The sequence below is a fragment of the Meriones unguiculatus genome, chromosome 10 (genome assembly GCF_030254825.1).
Source record: "Meriones unguiculatus strain TT.TT164.6M chromosome 10, Bangor_MerUng_6.1, whole genome shotgun sequence".
NCBI classification, from domain to species: Eukaryota; Metazoa; Chordata; class Mammalia; order Rodentia; family Muridae; genus Meriones; species Meriones unguiculatus.
Window position 1 is genome coordinate 33,031,561 of NC_083358.1, and position 22,812 is coordinate 33,054,372.

The 22,812-nt window shown below is 49.8% G+C and overlaps 1 protein-coding gene and 1 pseudogene across 1 annotated transcript; one reads left to right on the forward strand and one right to left on the reverse strand.

Moving 5' to 3' along the window:
* Positions 1–478: 478 nt before the first annotated feature.
* Adgrg5 (adhesion G protein-coupled receptor G5) lies at positions 479–9,650 on the reverse strand. Its single transcript, XM_060393257.1, is given in 12 exon segments — positions 479–517; positions 520–587; positions 839–1,116; positions 3,864–3,981; positions 4,637–4,905; positions 5,132–5,253; positions 5,882–6,034; positions 7,249–7,365; positions 7,848–7,967; positions 8,265–8,421; positions 8,722–8,791; positions 8,860–9,650. Coding segments are annotated over 12 exon segments (1,575 nt in total). The 5' UTR covers positions 8,924–9,650.
* Positions 2,306–2,742, forward strand: LOC110551168 (pancreatic progenitor cell differentiation and proliferation factor-like; annotated as a pseudogene).
* Positions 9,651–22,812: the final 13,162 nt, after the last annotated feature.

Consider the following 22,812-nt stretch of genomic DNA (forward strand, 5'->3'; position numbering starts at 1 on the left):
CCAGTTGGCTCAGCTTCAGGGAAAGAGACAGAGGCCTGGCCTTGGCTTCTGGTCTAACCATCTGTGAGGATTTGAAGGAGGAAGGGCTGGATTTCCTGACCTTTGGAAAGATAGAAGGTTGGAGCGATCATCACGTCAGACTGGTAAAAGAAAGAGTGGCTCCAGCCAGAGGCCACAGTACTGTAAGTATCTATAAGTGCTGAGCAAGGGGCAAGGTGTGGTCCAGTCAGCGCAGGCTCCTGACTCCCAAGCCAGTGCTCTGTGCCAATGGGCTTGCACCCAGACAAGATGGACCAGGAAGAAGAGCCACGCGCTGCCTTCCACCCTCGGTGAGTCTAGAGGCGGAAGCCATCCCTGCAGGTTACCAGGTTACTGTGGGCTCTGTTGTCCCACTGCCGGACTACCACCTTCCCTGGATGAGCCAAGGCCACGGATTGCTGGCAGTAGGAAAAGCGGAGGCTGCAGGCCAGGAGCTGGGTTAGTGTGTCACCTGGGAGGAGCTGACTGCCTCCATCTCGCCATCTCTGCCTTGGCTTCGGCATCTGAGTAACGCCTTTGTGAGCAGAACCACAGGAAGAGGAAGAAACCTGCAAGACAGGCTGGTCAGTGAGTATGTCACTAGAACCCAACAGTCTCCCATTGTTGGGAGACAAAGGAACAGATCCAGAGAGCGCCTCCGTGAACTTTGGAGGCAAGCTTCTCCTCTGGGTAGAACTGCCCCTAGACCACCTTAAATCACTGAGCTGTGGCTCAGTCATCATCCACCCCTTGGCTTAGAGGCCCTCAGGGACTACCCCCATCCGAGCGCCCGCCATCCCGTGAGTTCTTGCAGCCTTACCATAGAGCGAGTTGAAGATGGTGAAGAGGAAGATCTGAGGCAGCAGAAACACACCGAAGGAGAAGAGGGCCAGGGCCCAGGTGGTGCCCAGTAGCACAGTGAGGCCCAGCACCATGATAGTGTCTCGGTAGGCCCCGGGACTCAGCGCCTTCTCCCGTGCCCGGAGCTTGCACAAGATCCACAGAGACCACGCCAGCACCACTAGGTTGAACAGAGATGTGAGGCCACCGTAGCCCATGACCAGGACACGGTGTACAATGGGACTGCGTACCCAGCACCTGCAGGAAAAGGGAGAAGGCCAGGATTAGCACAGACCTGCAGGAGGCCAAGTGCACCTGAGCCTTGGGACCAGCTCTTATCCCTCACTGGTCTTGCTGTTCCAGTGGTTGTAACCTGCCTGGTAGTTCATATACCAAAGCCCCACAGCATTGGTCACCACAGCAGGATCACCCACTCACTGAAGTACCTCCTTTCAGCCATGGTTCCTCAAACCTCGAATCGGACCCAACAGAACCTCCTCCCCTCCTTCTGTTGTCTCACCTCTCCCATGCCAGCCTGAGAAACATCCCAGTGGCCTGGGCTCTCGCTCTGGGAAGCTTCCTCTCCCACCCTGTCCCACCATTATCACCTTTATACAATGGCACATGCCTCCTTTCAAGACAGGTGCTGTTCTTCGCTCAGGTCAGATACCAGGCCCCATGGCCAGCATGGGTTATCCCAGGCAATCTTCATGGCAATCCAGGGCCAGGCATCTAACCTTCTCCATCCTACAGTTAAGAAAACTGGGGTTTCTGCTCGGGAGCACACATTAGTTAGGGGCAATGGTGGGCCTGGAAGCCCTTTGCTCTGGGTCCTGACCCCCTGTTCCTGTCACAATCATGTATCTAGAGCCCCCCTTCCCCTGGGGCTCTGACATTGGAGTCCCGGTGTCTGTGAGGATCATTTGCAAGAGGCATCCACATTGGTGCATTGAGCGTCCTTTGCTTTTGCTGCTACAGAACATTCTAGCACGAAGACGCTACCATTGCTCGCTACTCCAGCAGCCCCGCTGCATGGCCGGACTGTGTCTGAGGTGTGCTTTTTAAAACATCATTTCAGTTTTTAAAACATCATTTCAGAAGCAGATAGATGAAAGGTGAGAAGACCGGAAAGTAGGTGATAGGTAGGTAGATAGGTCGGTTAGGGAGGTAGGTAGACAGACAGATAGATGATACATAGATAGATAGACACATACATACACACTAGAGAGACGATAGACAGATGACAGGCAGATGGTAGAGAGCTATGGGTTTTTAACAGGAGATAAAGTCATCAAAGCGAGGCCGGTGAGGAGGGGTCGCCCCTGAGCCGGCTGGAGCTGGTTGGAGCCACTCTGTTGAAGGGCCTGGGGGCCTTGGGACCCACTCCGGTGTGCGGTGACCAGGCCTACATTCTGCTCAGGTCACAGCAGCACCCCTGCCCTGAAGCATGGCTTCCATCCCTTCCAGCGGCTCGCTCATGGCAACCCATGACTACTATTGGCAACACCTGAGCTCCTCGTCCAGCAACAGCTCCTACGGAAATGCCGAGTACCCGGGAGATGCTGTGCCCCAGTCCCCGGGTCTCCCCAAGGCCGATCTTGGCCACTGTGGGCCAGCTTCTTTTTCGGGAAGCCCACCCTCCCACTCATGGCCACAGTGTTGGAGTCCCCTGAGCACTCAGCAGAGTCCTCCCAGACCCCCAAAAGCCCGATCACCAGTAACCTGGCTCCTGAAACCATGAAGAAGCAGCCAGTCATCCATCCTGGCCAGGCTAACACCAGGGTCCAGTCCTGATTTGGCAGAATCACCAGCCAGCCCCAGCCTAAGTGGTGCTAGGCCAGAGACCCACCTACCCACCCTACCCTGTAAACTAGGAAGGCTGCAGGAAGCAACGGACAGCAGCAGGAGCTGGAGAGAGCCCCTCTTGGTTCACAGCACTGACCCCATAACTGTGCCTTGCACCAAGCAGAAAATAAACTGCTAGCAGCCATGAAAAAAAAAAAAAAAGGACAGGAAAGGGTGAGGGAAATGCAGGGAAGTTGGTTCGGAGGTTTCCATTTGTACACCGCTGTGTTTTTATCCTGGGGACCTGTCAGTTAAGCTCTTTTGCGTGTAATAAAATGAAATACATCTCTAAAGGAGCTCACCTTCAGTAATATCTATGCCACTCCTCACTCTTCCCCAAACTCCCAGTGGCAGCCAGAAGCTGCAGATAGGCAATGTCTGGGGGACCACGCTGGAGCTGCTGGTGGGCTGAGTCCTAACTGTTGGTTGTTGACATCCTGGGATCCCTCGTGGATGAGTTCTTGAGCTGCCTGTGTCTTGGTGGCCCTATTGTGGCATGGGGCTGGCAGTGGGGCTGAGCCCTCACTGTGAGCACTGTACATGAGTTTACTCACCAAGTGTACTGCGTGAGCCTTCAGCCATGCTGAGCTGCCAGGCAGAGCCGTGGGGGCGAGGCTGCCTGTCAGCTCTCCAGATGGCTTCATGAGGGTCTTATTATTATTTTATTTATTGTTGTATGTATATGATGTATGCAGGCATTACACACAGATGTGGTAGTCAGAGGACAGCTCTCGGGAGTTGGCTTCTCTCCTTCTACCACGGGTTCCAGGGATAGAACTGGGGTTCTAAGGTTTGTGCCTTTACCCACGACCCATCTCACTCACCCTCCACAAGCATCTCTTACTCTACTGTATTGTATCCAGATGTTGGAAGTGGTTTGTAATGATAAGCTTGATGTACTTTCATGTAGAAATCCACGTCAGGGTTTGTCCTTCCTCTGATGCTTCCTCCAGACCCCATGGAGGCTGAGCTCACCCCGACCCCCACCCCCAACCAGCATTTTCCTCCCGCAGGATGGCAATGTCCTGTGCTCTGTGCAAGAAAGGAAGAGCTAAGCTGAATCCCTCCATTTACACCATTGTTCCTCTTTGCCCCTCAGCCATCACTTCACCACAGGGAGCCCCGGCCTGGGTGGCCCTTCTATCTCACCGGGCACTCACATGGACACATTCTGGAAGCCTGTACCATTTTCCTGGCTTTTGGAGAAAGAGATCACGCAGGGTCCATACACTGAGCTCTTGATCGCCAGAAGAAGAAGCACCAAGAGGGCTGGAGAGCCTGAGGGGGTGAGATACAGACTCAGGAGGCCCCAAGGTGAGCTGGCTCTGGTCCTTGAGCCCGCTGACAGAGGAGGGGCACACACACGCTGTGCTAAGCTGTAGCCTCACACAAGGTCCAGCTTTAGAGTCCAGAACTTGGTCTTGGAAGAGGCTCATCTCCAATATGTTGTTAGTGAGATTCCAGGGCCGAGTGACAGCAGTGGTGGTGGTCACCTGCGAGGTGGCAGGGAGCTAACAGGAGGTGGCGTTGGTTGGGGAGCTTGAGGGGAAACAGAGACAATAGAAAGATGGCCTAAAGTGGTGGTGGGAGTGTCTGCGATGGTGCTGATGTGGCAAAGATGAGTACAGGGATGGTGGTGGGATGTGGTGAAGGTAAGGAAGGCGATGAGAATGACAAGCGGGGGGTGGAAACGAGAGTAGAGGCAGGCATGGGTGGCAGAGGCAGGGACGGACGTAGTGGTGGTGACAGCAGGAACAGCCACCGATAGTCATAATGATAGTGCTGAAAGCAGAAGTAGATATGGCAGTGAGGGCAGGCGCGATGGTGGCGCTGGGAGTGGAGGAGATGGTGGGGCTGATGTCATTGATGGGGGTGGAGTCGGACATGATAGTGCGGACTCAGTGACACGGCAGGTGAGGCGGACGTCCCTTACCCCAGCCCAGCACGCAGAGCCTGAGCAAGTAGCGACGGATGTAGACATTGTAGACACGCCCCAGCAGAAGGTAGAGGTTGAAGCCTTCGATGGCCATCCAGGTGAGGCTGCTGAGCAGCGCGTAGTGTAGGAGGGCCGCCAGCACCACGCACACTGAGGTGGGCACCACGGGCGGGGCCATCTGGGAGCTCAGAAGGAAGGCGACGTTCAGCAGCAGGACAGAGCCGTTCAGGTTCATGTGGATGTGTGTGATGGAGTCACTTTGCTTCCTGTGGGTGCGACATCACCCAGACAGTGCCATGGCCTGGCTCACAGATGCACAGTGATGGGGAAACTGAAGCAAACGGGGAGGGACCCAACGGCTGCCACACCCTCAGGCTGGCTCATGCCCCGTGGCCCTTCCCTCTGAGCAACCCCACCTGCCCCGGGGAAGCTAGGGTAAGAAGAAAGGCAGAGTAGCAGTAGGGCAGGCGGGCTGGGCAAGGCCAGGGTTACCTAGCATGGGCATAAAGCAGTATGGTGAGCAGCGAGGCCACGATGGAGATGACACAACCCACGAGGGAGATGTACTCAAGAGGCAGCTGCAGCTCAGCAGGCACCGGCTCTCCAGAGAGCTGCTACAGGGCCAGAGAGGAGGAGGGTCTGAAGATAGAAATGCCCAGCTCTCTCTGCGCTACACCAGAGAGGCCTCCCAGACCTCAGCTCCAAATCCCTTCCCTTCAGCCCAGTCCTGCCTTGAATGAAGCCATAACACTATGGTTTTTGCAACTCTTATCCCTGTTCCTCCTTGAAAATACTCTCATCACACTTCGTGCACACAGGTTAGGGAACCACTTCTCCCGCTGTACAGACAGGTATCCCAACCCTGGTCTATCTGATTGCCTCAAGAGCCTCCACCCTGATTTGATACAGGACTGAGGCTGGATAAGGGAAGCTCTTGAATTCCATTTGTCTGAAAGCCAGCAAGGCATTAGTATCCCATAAGGGCATTCTAGCTGAGGGCCAAACCAGGACAGAGCAAGCATACTGAGGGCTGGAGATGGAATCCTATCTTAGTGTGATTTAGCCCCTGGATCAAGCCATACCTGCATCCTAACAGACTTTTAAAGAACGCAAGTCCCTAAGTTTTAAGCCTGAAAGGTTGGGCTCACTGTCCTTAGGCTGTCCTCAGCCCTGCTCCTCCACCACATATCAGGGGCTCCTGCAGCTCTCGTCTTCCTCAACTCAGGGCGAATGTCCACATACCATGAGCACAGCGAAGTAGGTGAGGTGGTTGCAGTGGCAGAGCACCTGAGAGGGTGAGGGCCGCTCTGTGTAACAGCCCTCGGGGCTCCAGAAACCCCAGCTGCGCTGGCTGGCTTCCTCCTTCCAGAAGACACAGGTTACTGTGTACCCTTCCTGAAATGAGATGTGGGGTTCAGTCCAGAAGTGCAGGACAAGATCCCGCGTTCGGGGCTGGGGGGCCTGGGTCCCAAGAGAGATTCAACTGCACCACTGTCAGCCTTTTGTGGGAGCTGGCTGGGTTTTGACAATCCCAGACACCAGCCCCACCTTCACCACAAGTTCTCAGTGTCCTGGACAAGAGATCAATCTTTTCTGAGCCTGGGTTTATTCGTCTGTAAAATGGACCATACATATCCACGTGACAGGTTGGCAGAAACACGAAAGGCCATTATTCAGTATTCGGGGTAGGGGGCAGTGCTGGCCCTTTGTGCCAAGGGTCTTCTATAACCCGCTGTTTGCTGCCTCCTCCCAGGCTCAGACCCACTGTGAGAAACTCATTGGCAGCCAAGTCCTGGGTGGCTGCATGGAAGGCAGCAAAGGAGGGACAGAAGTACATGGATTAGGGGTACATGGATTGAATGGAAGGGAAACAGAACACTCATTCCAAAAGGAAGGGCAGTGACAGAGCTCAGAAGGTGCAAGGAGAGGTCACTGTGAAGTTGGGCATGCAAGCCTTCCTGCCCGGTCTGGAGGCGTACGGAGGCAGAAAACAGCACTGTGGGCTTCCTCACAGGATGCAGACAGGCTGGGGGCCCAGAAGCAGCAGTATCGGGACTTGTGTATTCCGGGTACCCTTCTGTGTTCCAGCATCAGCACCAAGATCACCCTCACCCCACGTGACCCAGCCTAGCAAATGCACACATCTCATCGTTCTGGACACAGCCTGGTTCAGCCATAGACACGAGTCAGCTCTGGTTTGCACGGGTTGGGGGGAGCCTTCTGAGAACAGAAGGAAACATGGCGTCTTCAGCATCCACCTTACCATAGAAATGAAGCCAAGGCAGGAAAACATTGCTAAGACTAGAGAAGACTGAACTCTAACAGCATTAGATCCATGCCTGGATCCAGCCAGACCTGAAGGTAGAACTTGCCTGAACATCCGTTGATAGGAACACCTACATCCTCTTTCGTGCTTAAGCTGGCACTCTAGCCCTAGCAACCTAAAAAAATAAAATTGTGAAAAACTTCTTCCTGACTTCTTTGCAGAAATTTTCAAAGAAGAGATTTAAAGTTGTTTCCAGGACAGTGCTACGACTTTCGGTTTGGCTGAAAACAAGGGCTGAAAGGGAAAGTGTCTGAGGCCAAGGTGGAGGCAGGCCCAACATTACCAGACTTTGGTTGTGCCAGAAGCTGATGTTGACTGGCTTGGAAAGGTTGTTCAGGGGCCTGTGATCCAGCTGGGCCCCCAGAACGTAGTTATTGAGCAGGGTTGAGTTATGACCATCCTAGAAGTAGAAAAGGGGCTATGTAGAGGGGAGCCAGAGAAACCCTGGGTGAGATGAGAATTCTCCTCCCAGCCAGTCCTCCCCATTGCTTTCTGTCTGTCTGTCTGTCTCCCATCTCAGAACAGACATTGACAGCCGAAGGTCTTGGGTCTCATTTGCAGGTTGCAGCCCTCACGAATATTGCCAGTTTGACAAGATCTCAAATCGCCCTGAGTCAAGGTTCTGGGGCCTGTGAGGGGTTATCGAGACGAGGTTGGACCTGTGCACCCTTGCATGACTCCCACCATGATGCACTGCACCCTGAAACTGTGAGCAAGAACCAACCCTTTCTTCTTTAAGTTGCTTTTGTCTCTCCCTAAAGCAGGTAAGGAAAGTGGGGCCCAGGGAGGCAGTGAGCAGCCGCAGCGAGCAGCCACAGTGAGCTGGTCCCCGTCTCCAGGCCAACCCGTGAACAGAAGCTTCCTTGGCCACCCTCTGCTGACCTGGAAGAGGTGACTGGTGAAGAAGTAGATGCAGATGAGCCTAAGCTCGGCAGGCCGGGAGGTCTCACAGGCGTCCTTGGTCAGCTCAGCTGGGAACTGCATGGCATGCGGCTCCCAGGCCTGCGGATAGCAGCAGACAGGATGAAGACCACAGATCCAGTGTCAATACCTTCGTGCTCCCTCCCCATTGAACCTTACCAGGCCCTGCCTGAGCCTCGACCCTCTGACACAGGTGGCCCTGGCTGTTACCAGTCCCAGGGACCTGCCATCCACCCACCTCCAGGCAAAATCAGGATGAAGACCCTGACCACGAGGAGTCATAGAGCACCCCCTCTTTCTGTTCTTCCCCACAGCAAAGCAGAGGAGACTGCTCCCAGCCAATCTGGGCAGAGCAGGACTTCCCTGGCTGTCTCTGACCTTGGAGATGTTCCTCATAGTGACGCTGGACAGGGAGAGACCGGGAAAGTCACAGTTCAGCTTGAAGACCAGAGACTGGATGGAGTTTGTCTGCAGGGTCAAGTTGTGCCCATAGAAGCTGGCATTGAGCAGCTTCTGCTCCAGTTGGTGGATATGCCTAGGAACCGGTAGCAGTGGGGTAAGAAGAGCTGAGACAGCCTAGGGGTGGGGCTTCTGACCCCCACCCCACTCAGCCCTCCCACCATCAGATCTTCTGTTCCGCCCAAGCCTTAGCGCCCCTGAAGGGACCCTTTCAGTTTAGAACACTACCTTGAAGGGCCCCAGTAGGCAATAAACTGTGAGAGGCTATGTCAAGCCTCTCCTGCAAGTCCAGATCCTGGTAGCAGGCACGCTGTGGGTACTCAGTCACTGCCTGCCGTATATGGACAGTGGCCGAGGGTAGGTACACCTGACTCACCTCACTCCGTAAGACCGGCCTATGGGCTTCTCAAGGCGCTTCATCGTGTTCAGTATGTCCTGCAGTGTTTCTGTGGACAATGGGACTCAGACCTTGACCCGGATTCTCAGCCTCCTCCCCCATGGAGCCGTCACCTACCTACTAGGACACCGGGAACAGCCAGAAGGCACAGGCAGAAGAAAAGGGACCTGTTGGCGTCCATGTCCTCAGCTGTTGTTCTCCTGGCCTTGGAGAGGGGATACCACGGTCACTGCTGTGAGGGTGCTGCCTCTGCCTTCTAGACAACTGTGTATTCCCCCAGCTTTTTCTTCTTCTTTTTTGTTTTGTTTTGTTTGTTTGTTGTTGAGATATCATCTTCTGTAGCACAGGCTGGCCTCAAACTTGCTATGTAGCTGAGGGTGCCCTTGAACTTCTGATCCTCCTGCTTCCTCCCAGGAACCCATGCATGCTAGGTAAATACTCTACCAACTGAGCTACATCCCTGACCCAGGATCGTCACTGTCTTCTCTGCTTCTCCAACTCCTCCGATTACCATGCCTGGCCTTACAACTTTTTTTTTTTTTTTTTTTGTGCTATAGCAACATTATTCCTTTAGACAAAGGCAAGATAGCCAATCTATTTGATACAAAAATCTTGATAGAAGGATAAAATAATACAGAAGAAACTCCAGGCACGCTCCATGTATACTGTGTCTGAATGAACCTGAAGAATTTTGCTTAGTCTTTTTGCCAAGAAAGCAGGATGAAGATATCCATGACTGATGGCCATGTGTGCTTTTTTTCCCCCTTCTTTTGACATATCACAGCATCAGACCTTAATGTTTTCCAAATTGTATTTCTGTGTTGGACTTTATTCAGTAAAATGCAACCATGAGCTCTAAGGGATAAAAATTTGGAAGGGAAAGCGGTATAACAGAAATAGGCAAAACAATCCCTCACACCATTGCATGCAGTGTTCAAAGTCTGTTTATGTAATCATGGCTTTAGAATGTGCCTACCCTGATCAGTGGGGCTTTCTTTTCATTAAACGACTTTCAGGAATGAATTAAAGCTACTAAGGAAAGAATTTTTTAAAAATAGGGCTCGTGAGATGGCTCAGAGGGTAAGAGGGCTTTCTGCATGATAAACATCATGACCAAAGCATTTGGTGGTGGGGGGGGCGTGTTTCTGTTTACTGCTTACATTCCATCATGAAGGGAAGTCAGGGCAGGAAAGGAAGCAGAAGCCAGGAAGAACATGCTTGTTGGTTTGCTCCTCATGGCTTGATCAGCCTGCTTTCTTATAGATCCCAGGACCAGCAGCGGCACCACTACAACACCATTAATCAAGACAACATCCAACAGGATAATCTGATGGAGGCAATCCCGCAACAAACATTTCCCTTTCCTAAGATGACTTTAGCTCATATCAAGTTGGCAAAAACAAAATAACTAACTCATTAGCAGTCTGTGCAGGCTGGACTTCCCGAGTTCCTTCTTCAGAACTCACGGTGGAAGGAGAGAACCCACTCCCAAAGGCCCCTGACCTCCACATACACACTGTGCAGGAACATGACCACAAAGAAAAACAAATAAATAAGCCACATATGTGTCTGCACTCACACAGGTGTGTGCACACTCGTGCCCAGCACAATAATCAGGTAACGCGCTGGCTAGCTTTATGATACAAGCTAGAGTCCTTTGGGAAGAGGGGACCTCAACTGAGAAAAATCACTCTACCAGACTGGGCATTTGATGATTGATGGGAGAGTCTCCAGATCATTGTGGGAGATGCCACCCCTGAGTTGGTGGTCCTAGGTGCTTTAAGAAAATAGGCTGAGAAAAAAAAAAGAAAGAAAATAGGCTGAGGACTGGAGATATGGCTCAGCAGTTAAGAGTAATGAGTGTTCCTCCAGAAAACCTCAGTTCAATTCCCAGCACCCACATGATGGCTAACAATTATTTGTAATTCAAATTCCATGGTTTCTGGTCTCCGTAGGCATCAGGCACCTACATGGTGGATAGACATACGTGCAAGCAAAACTTCAATATGCATAACTTTTAATATTTTTTAAAGTTTAGTTTAGAAACAAAGAAAACAAGCAACCATGAAGAACAAGCCACTGAGCAACAGTCCTCCATGGCCTTTGCTTTTGTTCCCTACTTCCATGTTCCTGCCTTGAGTCCTTGCCCTGACTTCCTTTCAGGATAGACCGCAAGATATACGCTGATATAAACCCTTCCTCCCTCAGGTTGGTTTTGGTCATGATGTTCTATCACAGCAAAAAAATAAAACAACAAATAAAATAAAGTCTAAAGACTACAAAAATACAAAGGGCTAAGGAGGTAGCTCAGTGGTAGAGCATTCACCTAGCATATGTGAGGCCTTAGGTTCAAACCTCAGAAAAAGAGAGAGGAGAAAGGAAGGGAGGAGGGAAGGAAGGAAGGAAGGAAGGAAGAAAAGAAGCAAGGAAGTAAGGAAGAAGGGAGGGAGAGAAGGGGGAGGGAGGGAGGGAGGGAGGGAGGGAGGAAGGAAGGAAGGAAGGAAGGAAGGAAGGAAGGAAGGAAGGAAGGAAGGAAAGCCGAGTTTTGGTAGTGGATGCCTTTAATCCAAGCACTTGGGAGGCAGAGGCAGGTGGATCTCTCTGAGATGGAGGCCAGCCTTGTCTACAGAGTGAGTTCCAGGACAGCCAGGGCAATGCAAAGAAACCCTGTCTCAAAAAGAAGAGAGAGAGAGAGAGAGAGAGAGAGAGAGAGAGAGAGAGAGAAAGAAAGAAAGAAAGAAAGAAAGAAAGAAAGTGGTGAGCTAGCGTGGAGCTGGAAGATGGCTGCACAATTCACAGTGCCTGCCTGGCACTCACGAGGTCTGGAATCCAGATCCCAGCCCCATAACAAGGCAATGTTCCCTACCTGTAGTCCCAGTGAAATGGATAGAGTCGGGAGAATTGCGGGGGTCTAAGGCTTCCAGCCTAGCAAAGGCATAAACCCCGGGTTCAAGAGACCCTGCTTAAGAGGGATGGGTAAAAGTCATGGAGGATAAGTGTGTGGGGTACACTCCTGTAACCTCAGCACTGAGGGAGGCAGAGGCAGAGGCAGAGGCAGGCAGATCTTTATGAGTTCTGCAAAGCGAGTCCAGGACAGCCAAGGGTACACAGAGAAACCCTGTTTGTTTGGGTTTTTTTGGGGGGAGGGTGATGGAGGCTACCCCGCACTCTCTTTGGCCTCTCTGTACATGCATAAAGAAATTTGCACACACAGAGACAAATAAAAATCTTTTATTAAAAATTGTGCCAGCAAGATGGTTCAAGGGTTAAAGGCACTTGATACCAGGCCTGACAACCTGAGTTAAATCCTCAGGACACACATGGGGGAAGAAAAGAGCAATCTCTCACACAAGTTGTCCTCTGACTTCCACAGAACTACTAGGAACTGCACACACGGACACACATGTGCGCACACACGTAAGCAATGAATAAATGTATTTAACAATGTAAAACCCAGTTCGGCAGTACAGAAGCAGAGGCAAGCAGATCCCTGTAAGGTCTGGGCAATCCTGGTCTACCTAGGGTGTCCCAAGACAGCCAGAGATACGTAGTGAGAGCTTGTATTTTTAAAAATTAATTTACAGAAGGAAAGCTGAAGGTCTGGAGAGATGGCTTAGCAGTGAAAAGCACTTGTTCCTGGCAAAGGACTTGAGTTCAGTTCCCAGCACCTACACAGCAGCTCACAACCATCCGTCATTCTAGTTTCAGGGGACCTAATGCCCTCCCTTTTTATAGCCTCTGCAGGCAATGAGCACACATACGGTGTACGTGTACACATGCAGGCAAAACACTCATAAAATAAAAAAATAAATGTTTTTTTTTAAGAAAAACTTAAAAAAAATGTCTATCAATAGAAGGATAACTGGATAAGACAGGGTTCAATGACTTCTGGAGAACAGCTTGGCAATTGTGTGCGTGGGTGCGTGTGTATGTGAGAGAGAGAGAGAGAGAGAGAGAGAGAGAGAGAGAGCCAGAGCATGTGAGCACGGGTACAGTACAGTGGTATTGTTCGCCTCGTCCTTTCCATGGCAGCGTCACAAACAGAAACTGAAAGTAAAACTAAACATGCCCCTAAGTAAGCGTCTACCGTATGCGCCTGAAATAGCTCGTAATCGTTTATCTGAAAAAAAAATAATAATAATCTGGACAGAAACAATGACATTAGCTTCATTAATAACATCCCAACGTTGGGGGACTAGCAAGACGGTTTCAGTGGGTAAGGGAACTTGCCACAAAAGCCTGGTGCCCTGAGCTCCATGCCTGCAACCCATTGCAAAGGTTGGAGAGAAGCGAATCCAGGAAGTTGTCCTTTGACATCAGCATTATTTCAATGGCACACATGCATCACACTCATACACACATCATACATGTCAGTCGGTAACAGTACAACAATAATGATGATGAGGGCCAAAATAAGGATCAGCCCCAATGTTCTGGTTGATAAATGGTTAAATAAGCTACAGGACAGCCATGCCATGAGATGTAACTCGGCAATTTAGAGAAATATATTTTTTTAAATCTATATGCTTTCCAGGTGTGGTGGCACATGATATTAATCTCAGCACTTAGGAGGCAGAGCTAGGTGGATCTCTGTGAGGTCCAGGCCAGTCAGGGATACATAGTGAGCCCTGTCTCAAGAGGAAGAAGGAGGAGGAGAAGGAGGAGAAGGAAAAAGAGGAGGAAAAAGGCCAACAACAACAAAACTATATACTTAGATTGGCCTCAAGGGATGCCTACTGAGCAAAAAAGAAAAAAGAAAAAAAAAAAAGAAATCTACATATGTTAAAACAGTGTGATGTGACTAGCAGAATATGCCTGAAATGAAAATTACAGAGACACAGATGAGAACAGCGGTTGCCACAGGCAAGCGAGGGCTCCTGTGTGTCTAGGAAGGGGGAGCATGAGGACCCGTGTGGTGACGGAGCAATTTGTGTTATGACTGTGTTCACTGTTCCAGGAGTTTACATGTGATAAACTGCACAGAAGTCAATCCTTACCCATGCTGTACTGATGTGTACGTGAACACACATTGAGCGGATGATATCTGTGAACTGCACCAAAGTGAAATTCTTACACCTGAGATTACGCTATAGGTGTAAAATCCATCGCTACAGGTGTGTAAGGTGTCACTATAGAGAAAGCTGGGTGAACAACGCACAGAACTTTCCTGCATGAGTTTTTAAGCAACTGTGAGCCTGAAACTTTTTCCAAAATGAACAGTTTAAAACAAGGAAAACCAGGGATGTAGCTCAGTGGCAATTGCTTAGCAAGTACAGGCTTAGGTTTGACTGCCAGCGTTAAGAGAATACAGAGAATTATACTTCTTAAAGTTAAAAATGAGCACAACACATCATCTTGAGTGAAAGAAATTCTGAAAGTTACAGCCTGCTGAGGCAGGCTCAGTGGCAGAGAACTTGCCTAGCACATACAAAGCCCTGAGTTTGATCTCCAGCACCAGAGGAGAAAAAAAAAATGTTTTAATGTCTTTTTTAAAAAAGTGAGGGCTGGAGAGACAGCTCGGGCAATTAAGAGCACTGGTTGTTGTTCCGGAGGACCTGGGTTTGATTCCCAACACACACATAGCAGCTCATAACCAACTATAATCCCATCCTGGCAAAAACAGGTCACATTTCTTCTATGTGCAGAAGCAGGAAGCTGTGCATCTGTGTGGAGCGGCGTCAGTTCTCTGTCGGCCTCGTCTACGTTTCTAAGGTTTGCCCATAGAAACATCTCTGTTTCTATTTACTTTCTGGACCGCTTGGACATCTACATCTTTCAAAACTTAGTACTAAGTAAAGGGATAAATACAAAAGGCTACGAAAAGCAGAGCAGCCCTCCATCTGCAAGGACGGCTGCTCAGCCCTGGGTCAGTGAGGTTACACTGCAGGATACTCCCTTCCTTGGAGTCTGCTCAAGCTCACTTCTAATGTTTCTTTACGCAAATACAGACAAGCGAGACTTCTGCCATTTAATATGCAGAGCAGAGCCTGGACCATTCTGTTCTGCCTTGAAGGCACGTCTGGGAGAGTCTGCTCTAACTGTATCCTGGGATGCCACCTCTTCAACTGCTTGTGCGAATGTCATCTTAGGGATGAGTCAGGATTTGTTTCACAGTCCTCTGGTAAAAGCATGAACAGCGCAGGGATTCTACTGTCCTCTGGCCGGTTCCAGTCCTTTGCTCTTACATCCAACGCAGCCAGGCTGGGATGTCGCACAGGGGCAGAGCACTCGCCAAGCATGACCAGGTCCTGGGTTCCGTCCTCAGGGGCGCATTGTATGTGCGGCACTTCCAGCCTTTGCGGGTTCACCGTCTGTACAATGTACCTGTCACTTCCTCCTAGCACTTTCTAGGAAGTTTCCCTGATAGGAAAATCAGCCCCTGTCTATCCCGTGAGCACAAATAGTTTCTAGTTTGACATTACTTTTTAACACCCGTGATTTTTGGTTTGCGATGTAGAGGCATCATTTTTAATCCTCTGATTTGGTTTGGCTTGGGTTTCGAGGCCAGGTCATACTGTGTAACCTGGGCTAGCCTCAAACTCACTATGTAACTGAGGCGTCTCAGACTTAGTATCTTTCTGCCTTTACTTGCCAAGTTCTGAGATTACAGGCATGCACCGCTACACCTCATCTTAAGGGATGCTGGGGACCAAACCTAGGGCTTTGTGTGTGCTAAGCAAAGCACTCTACAAACTGAGCCATATCTCCACCAGTTTTTTTTTCTTTTCTTTTCTTTCTTTCTTTTTTCTTTTTGGTTTTCCAAGACAGGTTTTCTTTGTGTAACCTTGGCTGTCCTGGACTCGCTTTGTAGACCAAGCTGGCCTTGAACTCACAGAGATGCGCCTGCCTCTGCCTCCCTGAGTGCTGGGATTTTATGCATGCACCACCACGCCAGGTTTCCACCATTGTTCTTAACACCATGTATTAACAAATAAACCAGTCTTAAGACTAGAGCTGGGATGCTAGACTGCATGATTCACTTACCTTCCTGGGATCTCAGAAAAGATGCCAAGCAAGGTTTGGGAAGATTTAGAAGACACATGAGCTGTTTCCAGCAAGGTGACAGGGGTATGGTAGTGAGGACTCCATAGCGCAAAAAACCTCAGCTGATGGAACTATTAGTGGGAAAAACTGAAAACCAGTGGGCAGAAGAGTTTGACCTTCATGGTCTGGGCCCGAAGGCCTGACTTCTGTTAGCAGCATGGCTAAAGCTGCTCCCAAGCAGACAGAGAGAAGAACAGCCTGACCCTTCATATAGCGATAAAAATCAAGGCAGGAGCAGAAGTTTCCCACCCCACCTCCACCCCAACACCTCAGACTGAAGCTGTGGTTTCCATTTCACTCCCAAGGCTAAGCAACTACCTTTACTTTTGCTTGCAACCTCCAGTTACCCTCCCTGTCACTGCTGAGCAGGACCCGCCCGCCATCGCCCTGTACCCTCTACAGTTCATCACCAGAAGGCCCCTGGGAAACAGGAATCCCTTTCCTGACTTTCCAGATGGTTCCAGGAGACTACAAGACAACACAATACCACAAAAGCAAAGGGTTTGCTTAGGTTCAGCAGCATTCCTGTAGCCAAGCTAGGATCCAAACCTGGGCTCCAAATTCCAAGCCAGCACTGGTAGCAGCTTCTCAAAGGTGGTTGGAAAGCCAAGTGGTGATAGCCAAGTAAGACTCTATTTTAGGTTAACAAGGAGATTAAGAGATATGTGGGCAAGGGAAAGGGCAGTAGGAAATGTGGATTTAATAGCCAACTTCATTTATTCAGTGCCCAGGCTGTGTGGCACTGGGTTAAAAAAAAATGGGCCTCACTGACCCTCTAATTTCCTCATGTGTAAAATTGGGCCAAAGAGAACTATTCCCCAGGGAGAAGAATTCAACCATTCCTAGGATCCTTACTTGTGGGAATCAGCTCCCAGGTCTAGTCCTCTAACCAAAGGCCTTAGTCAGGAATACATCATCAGTGCATGAGACTTGGGAGTCCCTGCTTTCTCCCCAGCACAGATGTCCCCAGCAGCAGCAGGCCCTGCGCAGCTCAGTGCTCATATCTATTCATGGCTCCCACAGACAGCTACCCCTGCTGGGTACAGGCTGGGGCCCTGCCTCTGGCTTCCTCTAGTCGCTCCTGGCCTGGGTGAAGAACGGACCAGTGAATTAGCAAGGCACAGCCCAGGGAGATGCTACTACCAGTCTTTTTTACAGGCAGGCAAAGAAGGCCACAGAAAAGCTACCAAGGTGTCTGACCCAGCCTGTCTGAAGGCCCTTTCCCTGAGACCCTGTGTCCCCAAGCTGCTCAGCTCCCATTTGCTGGGCACAGGCTTGGCACTAGACCTCGTGCCAGAACATCTTAGTCTACCCTCTGTCAGACTTGGGGTGCAGGACTCATCTCATTTTACATATGAGAAACAGGAAAGCTAAGCCCCCCCCAAAAAAAACACACACACACAAAAAAAAACAAAACAAAACATAATCTTGCCTTAACTTCAGTGACCCTTTCTGAAATCAGGGCTTTCTTTTGGAGTTGGAAGGAGCAGGTCCCTAGCTTGCTATTTCTGGGATGTCACGAGGCCTGTACACCTGCAGATGGGGACCGATGGGCGGGAGGATGGAGGGGTACGAGGGACTAACCTGCAACGCTGCTGCAGCCACGTTCTCACTGCTGCCTCAGTTCAGTCCTCCAGCTTCTGCAGGGAGAAAAGGAAGTTGGGAGGAGTCTAAAGCTGCGGCTTCTCTGTTCACCTCAGTCCATTTGCCCCCTGGCTTTTCTGGCCTCACGTCACCCTATGCCCCTGCCTCACTTCTTCTTTCGTGGTAGCAGCCTGTTTCCTCTGAGCTGTTGGCCAGATCAAGATCAATGTCTCTTTGATCTCACTCCGGAGTCTCTGCTGCACTTCCTGAGAGAGGGCTGAACCTCCAAAGAGGTGCCAGGAAGGGCAGCATGGTACCATGGTGGGTGTTCAAGATGGGGCAGCTCTGGGAAAGCTAGGGATGGATCTTCCCCGAGTCTCAGGCTCCCCATTTATATAAAGGGGAAATTTATATTTTAATATATATGTATATTTCCCCATTTATATTAGCACTAAGACTGGCAAGTGCCACAGATGCTGAGCTGATAGTGTAGAGTGGACAATGTCCAGCTCCAGGTGGCCCAGGACAGAGCTCAGAAAGTATGGCCAGAACATCAGGGGAGACAAAGCAGACCAGCCTCTCCTTTAGCCAGCAGCCCCACAGGCTATAATAGCAGGCATGCTCTCTACAGAGTGCTAAAGAGAATGAGGAAGTGATTCAGGGAGTGGGAGCACAGCTGCTATCCCTTGCCTATCCCATCCTGTCCCCCTGTCCTCTGGGGGAAACTATAACCCAACAACCAGCCCTTCTACTCCTGGCGTGGGGTGGGGGGGTAGAGATGCAGCCAAAGAGAAGAAAACAACACAGGCGGGTCCCAGCACAGTGCTCCTCCCCTCTCCCCAAGCCAGCCTCTTCAGAGCCAGCTCAGCACAGCTTGCAGTGGGTGCAAGGGGCTCAGAGAGAAAGGGGACCCCCACCTCAGATGCCATCAAATGTTTTACAGGGACTCCTTGTAAAACAGGGACTCAGCTCCTTGGCCATACCCCCACTGGGTGACTTAGATAAGCCTTTGCCCTTTTTGTATGCTTTGTTTCCCTTGCCATTGTCTGTTGTGGTGCTTGGCCTCAACCCCGGGCACGGCAGGCGTCTGCACAATGGACCACGCCCCACACTTTACTTGACTTTCACCATTATAGCCAGACATTCACCTCCTGGCCTTTCATATCAGGGCTCTCCTGGCTGCCTCCAGGACTGAACTGCCAACTCATCCGTAATGAGCAGATGAAGGCCCAGGTAGAGCTCTGATCCCAGGCCTCCACAGCCTCTCTATTTCCTACCTCACTATTTTCACCTCAGCTTGGGATGCTAGTTTTCTCTGTATACAACACCTTAGAACTCACTTTCAGACATTCTCATGCTCAGAAGCCCGACATGGCTCCCTATTATCTTCATGGTCTACCGTCCAACCAATTTCTACTCCTGCCCAGCTCTGTACATGCCAGCCACATTTGAGCCATGTGCCAGTTGGGACACACATGGACTTAGGCAGTCCCCCAACTTCACTCCATCCCTCAGGGCTCAGCCCCAATCCTGCTCTTCAAAAAACAAGATGGAGTCTGCAGCATGAAGAGACAAATCAGTACCTTCCATAGTCCCTCGGATGTGATGATGTCCTTGTCATCCAGTAACAAGGGTCTCCCAACGTGGGGGATCTGTGAAGGACTATGAACCTGACCGGACATTAGAACAGGTGTGTAACACCACCAATGAGTCATTTATCCTCCAAATCTTCCCCAGTCTTGATGGCAATTGGAAACCTCCAACGAGAGACAAAAATGTCTTTCGCCTCTTTCTGATGAGCACAGAGGTTCTGACCTGTTGTGTTGCTGATCTGGGCCAGTCTTTCTTCCTGAAGCAACCTGTTGGTTGCCATCTTGATGCAGCACTTAGTGGGGACCTCCAATCAGCACAGCACACCTCAGTGCAGAAGTTCTGGGCTCCAGCATCCCTTAGAGTAGCTGGGACTACCTTTGAGCCTGACAGGCTTTCGCCTCTTTCCAACCCAGACTTATTATGTCCCTTTTCTTCCTGCCTCCTCTCCATTCTTCACTCTTTTTTTAAACACAAAAAGCATGATCCTGAGCCAAGCATGGTGAAACCCAGAATTCATGACTCTGCAAAAGGCCCTTCAGTCCAAGGCCAGCCTTGTCTACATAGGGAGATCGCATTCCAAAACAAAAACAAAAAACAACAACAAAAAAACTTTAAAAATTTTATTGTGTTAACGTATTCATATATCACAAAATTTACTATTTCATCCACTTGTAGGTATTGAGTTCTGCAAAGTGAAGTGCAAACACCGTCCTGCAACCATCACCATAGTCTATCAGCATCTATCACCAAGCCTTTTTTATTTTCTCAAACATAACGCCCACCCACCAGAAGTCCTGGCCACCGCTTTTCTAGTTTGTCTCTACCAATGTAACAACTGTAGGGAACTCTTATAACCGGGATCATACAGCGTGTGTCCTTTTCTGACCGGCTAACTCCACGATGCAAGATTCAGTCATGCTATACATAGGTCAGACTGGCCTTCCAGACGGATGTGATGTCACCTGCCTATGATCCCAGCAACGGGGAAGCTGAGGCAGAAGGACGGGGAGTTCAGAGTTATGCTTACCTCCGACAAACACCGGAATCTGTTTCCTGTACTCGGGAGAAAAAGTCAGGAGGATCGAAGGTTCCAAGCCAGCCTGCATTACATAACCTCGTCTCAAGAGGGAGGGGAAAGAGTGTCCTTTTTAAATGTTTGATAGTATTTGCTGTGTATGTGCATCCCATTTTTCTTTTCTCTCTATTTGCCTGTTGATGAGCAGGGGCCCCTTCGACTTTCCCACTGCTGTTAATACCCCCAGTGTGCATGGGGGTATGCAAACAACCTTTTTTTTATAAAAGAGAAAGTTTCTAGATACATTTTATTTATTTTGTTTTGTTGAGATAGGGTCTTACTGTGTAACACTTGGCTGCCCTGGAACTCACCGTGTAGACTAAACTTGTTTCTCAGAGACCTGCCTGCTTCTGCCTCCTGAGTATTGGAATTAAAGGCACAGGCCATCACACCTAGCTTTCTAGCTCAGGTTTTCATAGCACTGTTTTAATTTAATGCTATTAATTTTGTGATTTTCTTCTATTAACAGCACCTTATACACAGACCTCCTATTTAATCAAGTAATATTGAAAGGGTTAGGCTAACTTTGTAACCTATATGTCTTCTAAAGCCTATAGTTTTGAGTTTTAGGTCCAGGTTAAGCTAAAGCCTCTTAGTACCTTTCCAGAGAATGGAGGAATGTGACCCTATCTGTGAGGACAGATATAAAAAACAGCAAGCAAGCAATGACCTTCACTCAGCAAAAAGAACGACCAGACCCTTCAAGATAGTGTTTCTTAGCAACGAACCTAGATGGCCTCAATCCTTCTTCTGAGTAGCTCCTGACCTCCATCCAAATCTTAAAGGATGAGCTAACCACCCCCACCTTCCATTGCAGCTGCATCCACACTTGGCAGGACTGGCCAAGCTTGAGCACCTAAGACTAACCAATTATCTTACTTTATAGCTTCCTCATCCAATCCTAAATTGCCAAAACTGCAACTTCAAATTTCCCACAATTTTTCTTTTAAAAACCTAAAGCCTTTGTCTCCGGGGCCACTCTTTGCTGACCCGCAGGGGTGACCCCATTGCGCAATGGTTAAATTAAACCTCTTGCTTTTGCAATGAGTTGCGTGGTCTGTGAGAGTTTCTGGGAAGGGCGCAATCTTAAACTCCTGAGCTGTGAGACCCCAGGTCTTACAATATGAAGCATTCCCTTAAAATATACTTACCTTCTACAAAGTTTTTTGGGTTTTTTTTGTTTTTTAATTCCAATGTGTTGATGGTAAACATAACAGCAGAGGTAAAGAACTGACATATAGAAAGACTAACACAGGCTCAATCTCCAGTGTCATGAGTCTGAAGACAAAACTCCTTGCCCATTCACTGATGAGGGAGGCTAAAACCAGATTAGCATTTCACTAGAGATCTGTAGAGACAACAGATTTGAGAGATACAGGCTCTGTAACTTCCCAGAGTGAGTTTAAGGCAACCAGTGGGTTTCCGATATTCCCTGGGCTCACCAGGACATGGTGGCAATGACACCAGCACACAGAGTGGCTGTGCAGCTTGGTAACCTGAGGGAGCGGTCTAAACTCTGGCCAGCATGTACTGAGTTCCAAGAGTGAGTAGCTCCCCTCACCCACCCTATGTAAAACATACGTACACACCAAGGCAGTATTCACTTCCTCTCCAAAGAGAAAGGGCTCAGTTGTGATGAAGCAGAGGCGATACCAGAGGCTAGGTATACCATCAGCCCGACCTCCATCACCACGCACTAGGGAAAGAGCTCCCGGATGTTGGTTCAGAGCTTTCACTGTTGAGACATCCTGTCTTCCTGGGAGATCTCACTGCTTTGAGATCCCATCCAAGCCAAAAGCCAATCTGAACTTTCATTTCCCCAACTGTAAAAGAAAGATTTTTTTTTTTTTTTTTTTTTTTTTTTGGTCCTGAGTTCACCATGTGGGCATCTCAGAGGTTCCACCTGTACATGAAGCAGGGGACAGCCACCGGAGCTCTGCAGGCTAGTCATGTGTAGATGCTAACCAGAGTACAAGCATTGGCACCCAACTGTTCTCCTGCAGGTCCTCGAGGCTGGCCGGCATCCACCGAACCCTACCCACACAGCAAACGAGCTGATAAGTGGAACTACAAAAGTTGCAAAACCCGTGGGATTTCACGAGGCTGGTGGAGGCAAGGCAGAGAAGCAGGCCGATGACCACAGAGAAGGACTCTGGGAGGGAAGTGGCTGACTTCAAAATGAAGCACCCAGCCCACAGACGGTCCACAGTGAGGGCTGAGGAGGCGACTCAGAGCTTAAGAGCACTTGGTGCTGTTTCACAGGGCCCCGGGTTTGGTTCCCAGCACCCACTCAGCGGCTCACAACCATCCAGAACTCGTTTCAAGGGATCTGAGTCCCCTCTTCTGACCTCAAAGGCCACCAGACACACAGTGATCTTAAGGACGGTGGGAAGGTTCAAAGTGATCCTTGTTTTTAATGAAGCCCTGGTTTCGTTTGGGTTGTTTTTGTAAGACAGGGTTTCGCTACAACAGCCCTTGCTGTCCTGGAATTCACTATGTAGTAGACCAGGCTGGCCTCAAACTCCCAACTGTTGGGATTAAAGGTGTGCACCACCATACCTAGACAGCCCTGGTATTTTTGTAAAAACCAACCTCTTAGAGCAAATCGGCAGGAAGGATCCTAGTACTCAACCTCGTGAGAAAACACACACACAGACACACACAAATAGGTCAACACTCAGTAATTGATTCATTCTTCACAAACCACTATGCACGTGGCCATAAGTTAGAATTGAAACATTCATTCTTTATGTCTTCTGGACAACAGTCCGACC